The 7,325-nt window shown below is 40.9% G+C and overlaps 1 protein-coding gene across 1 annotated transcript in view; it reads left to right on the forward strand.

Moving 5' to 3' along the window:
• GLP2R (glucagon-like peptide 2 receptor) overlaps nt 1–7,084 on the forward strand; it is a 42,395-nt gene extending 35,311 nt beyond the window's left edge. Inside the window, exons 12-13 of the mRNA XM_009586354.1 lie at nt 4,516–4,557; nt 6,746–7,084. Coding sequence (XP_009584649.1) covers nt 4,516–4,557; nt 6,746–7,084 — 381 coding nt within the window. The remainder of the gene's footprint in view (nt 1–4,515; nt 4,558–6,745) is intronic.
• The last annotated feature ends 241 nt before the right edge of the window (nt 7,085–7,325 follow it).

Below are 7,325 nucleotides of genomic sequence, written 5' to 3' on the forward strand. Positions count from 1 at the left end.
ATCACATTCAGTATATACAGAAGCTTAGCACTTAACTTGACGCTCGAGAAAAATTGCATTTGTGTAGGACTGAGTATTCAACCTTGGGTCACAGCATTTAACTCCCCACTGAACATAGTTTCCTAACCCTTAAATGCTTGTATTTGCCATGTTCCTACTGATTAAAGGACTTCTGGTATTTTCTCTCAGCAATAAAAACATCACCTCTACATTTTCCTCCCATGGTTCCCGAGAGTTAAGTCTGGCAAGGTCAACACCTGTAACACCCGTGTCTCATACCTACTCCCGTATCTCTATGGGGAGCTGTTTTTCCTCCTGGTAATCATTTCAGCTTGACCAACAGGAGAACTCTCCCCATTTTGGTTACAAATAACTATAAAAGGAGATTCCATAAAGTTCAAGTCCTTATGGGATGCCATTCATAAATTCTGACTAAGATTTTGGGAGAGTCTCTTTTTAATGGAGTTGCCATATATCCACTTTTCTCAGAAGGCACACAAGGTAAATCAGGTAGCAATTTAACTTTCCTGAGTAGACAAAGAGCTTTCTTGCTGTCTTCTGAAAGAACTAGGCAGTTCAGGAAGTACCAACAATTCTTCCGGGGAAAGAATAACAAATGAGGTTCATTCCTGCAATACTCCATTTGAAATGTCTATGTATCAAGCTTTTCTACCCCCCAAAAATCATAACTATGAGAATGTTTGTCCGGATCCAAAGTTTGGGTTTCATTTCCCTAAAGGACGTGTTCATTCACCATATCTGCAAAGTGACGCTATGGCCTCCTATATACTCTCATATCCCATATATATATATACACATATATATCCTATACACTCACAGAAAGTACTGTACTCATGAACAATTTTCTAGAGCTAACAGAAAATTTGTCAGAGTACTCACATGGGTAGAACAGATAGATGGACTAGCATCTGCAGGTATAAAAGAAGTTTCTCACCTACACAGTCAGCAAAGTGTTTTAGAGGTGCTTATGCACTTGACTCCCCTTCAGTCACCCTGCCTTAGTAGCGTGTAAGTAGGCAGAAACTTGAGGTAGCGAAGGAATGAGAGTGTAGCTTTGGCAGCTCTGCGCCCTCATATCTTGGCTGCCAGTATGAAGGTGTGAAGGAGCCACGCTCCATTACAACGGTCAATCCTAAATAGTCCAAATTCCACAGCAAGCTGTTGCTGAAACTAAACGGTGATTCTCAGATAGCCGCTTATGCATGAGTATACATGCGTTTCACTGTAACTATTTACTCTCCAGTTTACAAAGGCTAAGAACTGGACACACCAGTCATTCTGTGGACACACCAGTCATTCTGCAGGCACAGAGCACTGCTGTCTGCTTCAATCTGTGTTCTGCAGAGTTGCTGGGTAATGTACTCCCATTAAACTACCTGCTTACAAAGTTGTCCTTTACCCTTATCTTCCTGCCTTCACCTTCTTAGTGAGACAGGACAGTAGTTTCCAGGTCTCCTTTTTTTAAAGAGGTGCCCAGCAATATCTCTGGCTAGAAGTCCTTACTACTCACTAATTCACCACTTTGACATACATCTGCCCTCTTCTACAATCTGAGACATGAAGTCATCAAAGCATTATTGCACTTTTCCCACAATTTATGGTGATTCTTGTTTTTAACCTGTATGTATGCACCAGTGCTCTGGTGTATGTATGCATCAGTGCTTTGACACTGTTATTGAGGCTCTAATGAAAAATTTCCACTACAGCTTGAGGGGAAAAATGTCCAGGCAGGCCCCCTAAGGGGGCCTGCTGACATGGTGTTGAAGTACATGTTCCTCAGTTAGACATATCCTTACTTGGAGAGGTTGCAGTGACTAGATGCTATTTTAAGAAACAGAATCATTTTAAGTGAAAATTTTATTTACTGGCTTGTACAAAGAAATCTGATATAGAAGATAGCTTACTCGTCCCTGCTAGCAAACACAAACTTCATTCCTTTTAGAGGAACATGCACGCGTTTGGCTACATGGCATGCTTTAGAAGCAAAACTTCTTCTAAAAATACCCAAAGATCTTAGGCAATGTTTACTGCAGATTCTCCTTTTTAGCTACAGCATTATTTGTGAAGGGATTAGCAAAAAAAGCACATAAACTGTACACAATTACATGTGTTTAGTCTGTAAATCTTCTCAGTAGTTTTAAAAAGCAGTTAAACTGTTTTGTTAAAGAAAAACAATTACCTCTGGGATCTCATCTGGAGGTTTTAACTCAAACATTTTCAAGGAGCACAAAATTAAATTCTAAACATGAGTTCTGCTGTAGATATGATGCTTCTTTGCTTTAGAAAGAGGAGCAATCTAAACATCTTGGCTCACTGGTGTGTGCGAACTGTTAGCCACAGGAAAAAATGCCGGTTTCTGGTGGATAAAACCCCGTTATTTAATGAGTAATTTATCATGTTGCCATTGTCAATAGAACTGAAAACAATTGTGAGGCTTACAGATGCATCTATCCTTTCCTACTGATTATTATGCTAATGAACATTTCTTCTGAATTTCTAATTCTTCTTTTTCCCTCACACTGTGATCATCTTAAAAAGGTATGCCTCAGAAGTCATGGGGAAGTCATACGGGGGAAGTATGGGGAAGTATGAAGTTCCATGTATTGCAAAAAAACAGAATATGAGGAAGCATTAAAGAAATCAGGATATAAAATGAACATCAAACATGAATAATCAACTGAATTTTCCACTTTCTGGTATGATTTTAGAGTGCTTCTGCCTGTCACTGCATGTTCTGATCTTGCAGCAGCAGTGAACTAAATTCACATAGGGATTTACAAACTTATGTTCAACACAGAGGTGCCACTAATATTCACAAAGTCCTCTCCTAATCTGGTGAGTTTCTACATTTCTGGCAGTGGGTATCATCAGGCTTAGCAGTCACAGGACTTAACAGCACCATGTAGTTTAGATCCTATTTCTGCTTGTGGTGCCTGTGAGGCCAAATTTAGAGCTCATGCTCAGAACACAAAAAAACCCACCCAGTAGAAACATTTTCATGGACTTTTACCCAAAAAAGTAAACTATCTCCAGGTGCAGAAGCAGTTCTGCATAAAAAGCTGCTTTTGAACCTATTAAATTTGTATTTATCCATCAGAACCTCTCTCCATGGTTTCTGAGTCTTCTATAACTACTATTCTAAAATTTATCCCCATAGTAAAATATCATCTGTTATAAACTCTAATGACCACAATATGTTGTGATTTTTTTTTGCATATTTCTGTGAAATAATTCAAATGCAGAGGATTATTTAAAATTTACATTAATAAATGACATGTCAAAATTACCTATATCTTGCTACCATAACCCAGGTGAAGCATGAAATGTAGTAGAAATAAAATACATGGAAAAAGCAATTGTGTTTGTTATTTCCCCTGCCCCCATTTCCACTGGTGTAGCAGATAAACGGTTCTTTTTCATACTTACTGCACATATGCTTAAGGAATTAAGGGCTCCAAACCTTTCAGGATTGCTAGAAAATTAACAGTAGGCTCAAAATACTATTGGTTGATGCTAGATACAATAAAAAATACTAAAGCTGCTGTGTGTGTGGATTTCTTTTTAAGCTTTTGTCTGAGAAAAACAGAAACATTTCTGGAAAAGTATGAGTGTGAAAACAGTTGAATGATGTCAGCTGTATTTTAATATGGTTATGACACCTTTCTATTTGTGATGTGAACATTGCCTTGGGACTGATAGTCAACACTATTATTCTCTTCATCAGAACTTGTATCATAGATGTGTTTAGACATACCAAAAGAAGTGCATTTCCTGAAGCAATGCTAATAAATCTGCATATCTGTGCCAGACTGTTACACTGAGATGCGTGCATGTAAGCTGTTTTGATCTGAGATCAAATACAGACAGAGAGGAGGAAAATGGAAAGAGTAATTTTGGGGTTGGTTTAAAACAAGTTTTATCTCTAGGGTTTAATTTTTTTTAAAAGGTGTTTATTTAAATCCATTTCAAAGGAAAAATGGCAATTCAAAATAGCATAACACTTAATACAGCTGAGCCTTAAACTAGCACTAATCACTTAATATATCACTAATTTTTAAAAAGCACCCAAATGAGATCCCTCTCAGTAGTCTCATTTGCAAACTCAAGCAAGCATGTGGATAACATGAGACTGAGCTGCATTTTTTTGTTTTACCATGTTTAGAAATAGCAGCAGTCACAGTATAACAGCAGTAGTTTGAAAAAAAAATATTATGTGGTAACAATATGAAGATAACATGGAAGATCAAACTGGGTTGTATAGTCTCTGCTCTTCAGCATCTGCACCAAATGGGCCCTACATTTGCTAAGGCACCATACGAAAACAAGTTAATGGGTACTTCAGTAGTAAGTAAATACAGGCAACTAGTTTCCTTTTTGAAAATTAAGCAGCATTGTTTATACTTATGGCTTTAACACTAATGTAATCTTTAAACTAAAACTTCAGGTATTTCCTGTACACTCTAACTTTTTCCTCTGATTGTCTTTCTCTTACAGGGTTTTTTTGTAGCAGTTTTATATTGCTTTGCTAATGGAGAGGTAAGAGACAATGCTACGACAAAAGTTTTTAGTTGATTAGTAAAGCATATTAATGACACCAAGGAGGATGAACACACTGACTAGCTCTGCTTATTCGAGAGCATGAGTGCATTCTTTTGAACTAGTATAATTGTTTTGTATGAAGAGAACAGCAAGACCTCTCACAGGTTTGGGATTCAAATGCAAAGTATTTCCACTGAAACCTGAGTGGCTATAGCACTGTGGAGGTATGGATACCCTGGGGTGTCTGAAATACCAGTAGAAGCTTATGGTCAGCCACCTAAACACCGCTCCTTTAATCAGCTGGAATCACAGACTTCATGTTTGGCCAGGCTACACCCTCTCTTAGTTTACCCCTAAAGTCCATGTGAAGCAACAAAACTTGGGATGCTTTGATATCTTAGACAGCAACATGTTGAAAAAATAATTTCATACATGCACTGCTCAGGACATCCCTAAACTTGATGTGAGGGGATTCCTGTCTGGAAGTTGTCTCCTGCTATGCCCCAAGGGACAGCTGGGGGTTCAATTTGCTCCATGCCAGGATTTAGGCAGATCAGTGGTGGCTCTTATTCAAGGAGATGACAGCAGAGAAAGCTAACCTCCTGCCCTATGTAGGGTGAAGACTGAATTCAGATCAGGTTGCTTGGGGTTTTGTCCACCTGAGCTTTGAACCCCGCCCAAGGACAAAGGTTCCGCCACCTCTCTGCTCCTCTGTTCCAGTGCTTCACTGTACTCAGGAGGAAACATCTTTTCCATATATTCTGTTAGAACTTCCCCTTTTTATTTCAATTTATGATCACTGTCTCTTTTGTCCCTACCAAACACCTCGTTAGAGTTCCTGGTTCCATCTCCTCCATGATCTCATAGGCAGTATTTAGGCCTTCAGTGTGAACGAGCCCCATTCACTCAGCCTCTCCTCATAGGGCAAGTGCTCCAGCCCTGATCTCTGCTGATAAGTTCAAGCTTACCAACACAGTTCTTGTACTGGGGGCCCAAAATTAGATACAGTATTCAGAGGTAGTCTAACAGTTACTGAGTAAAGGAGAACAATCACTTCTCTTGATCTACTGGCTCTGCTTCTGCCCATACAACCCAGTGCCTTCATCATCGTCACAGCTGCATGCTGCCTTTGCCTTATCACACTGACTTGCTACAAGCTACCTCAGAAAATGATGCTATGTAGGCTGTGGAATTAATTTCACTTAATTTTAACTGTTTTCTAAGTTGAATCTCACTGTCTGTACTTCCCTTCTATTTGGTCTGAGTGCAGACCTCCACTACTTGCAATAAACAGACACGTCTCTAGCGTCAGCAGCACTTAAGAGCCTGGCACAGCCCGCCGGCATAGTACACACTACACTGACACAGGTACATGAATTTGGATAACTTAAAGGCACCAGTGAAACAAACGAGATGGGCTTTATACAAAAGGTAGGCCATATGTTTCTAATATTTAACAAGGCAACCTGGAGTAATTTCGGAACTACTTAAATAAAAAAGAGAGATGGCACTTGTCTGCAATACAGGAGTACTTGTCTAACATTTGTGAAGGGCACAGAACTGCTAGCATCCCTCATCAGCAGTTAGAAGTTACTCTTTTGGCTTTTTACCTCCTGGTCCAGCAGAGCTCTCAGGCCAAAGGGCCTGCCGGTTAGAGCAAGGGCACGTCCCACTCCTCTGTGCGGGCCTGGAGCTTGCCCCCTGCAGCACTGGCTCAGGTGATGCAGGCAGCGGGATGCTCAGTGCTGAGGATTTAAGGCAGGCTGCCAGATAAAAAATTTAACAAAACAAACCAGATATCGAAGCACAATACTCCAGCAAAGCTGCATGGTCGTAATTTCCACAGCCCTTGGGCTTTCCTCCTCCACACTTCATCAGCCTGTAAACATGAAAGTCACTTGAGCTCTCCCACGCACACGCATTAGGATCACAGTGTACCAGAGATTCAGGGGCTAGGAAAACCTTACCTAAGTTAGAGTGAAGAGGGTAGACTCTTAAGATTGACTTAGCAAACAAGTGTATTTGTACCCTACAAAGAACTCGCCAGGTGCGAGGTGCACCTCAAAGGGGCAGGAAGCTCAGCACTTCCACAGTGCCCCTCATTTTACAGCTAGTATTTGGATTCATGGACTACAGGGTGGTCACATGACATCACCGTGGACAGACTGTTTTCTTCTCCCCCCAGGTGAAAGCAGAGCTCCAGAAGCAGTGGTCCCGCTTCCTGCTGGCAGATCCCTTTGGCTGTAAACTCTGCTTTCTTGGGGAAAACATAAAATACCTCAGGAAATGTTCACAGAAACGAAAACAACAGCACCTCCGCAGCAAACACCACTTGTGCCTGGAGGCAAGCGAGCCCTGGGGCATGCAGCTCCAACAGGTGCTAGTGAAGCAGAGGATAGATCTCAGCCCAGAGCCAGGCTGTGCTCTCCCGTCTCGTCCACAGGCAAGCATGTCTGACAGCAGCGAAGGAGAAGTCACCGCTGGAGAGACAACTGAGGAAGTCTTCGAAGAAAGCGAGATTTAGAAAGCTGTCCACTAGGACAGCTCCTCCAACAGCCACAGTATTTTGAAAGATTTTCTCTCACCTCCAGACTGTATAGATCTCTGGGATTTGCAATGCAAGGAGGAAACAGTTAATATCCCAGTTGTCCCAGTTTTCTTAATCTGAGAGAAGTATTGAACTGAATGTTGCTAACCTGTGTGGCTGGGATACAAGAGGTGTGCTGGATCAAAAAATGCTTTGAGTTGACCAGTCTGCAAGATAA

The sequence above is a fragment of the Fulmarus glacialis genome, unplaced genomic scaffold, assembly GCF_000690835.1.
Source record: "Fulmarus glacialis isolate BGI_N327 unplaced genomic scaffold, ASM69083v1 scaffold2271, whole genome shotgun sequence".
Taxonomy (NCBI): Eukaryota; Metazoa; Chordata; class Aves; order Procellariiformes; family Procellariidae; genus Fulmarus; species Fulmarus glacialis.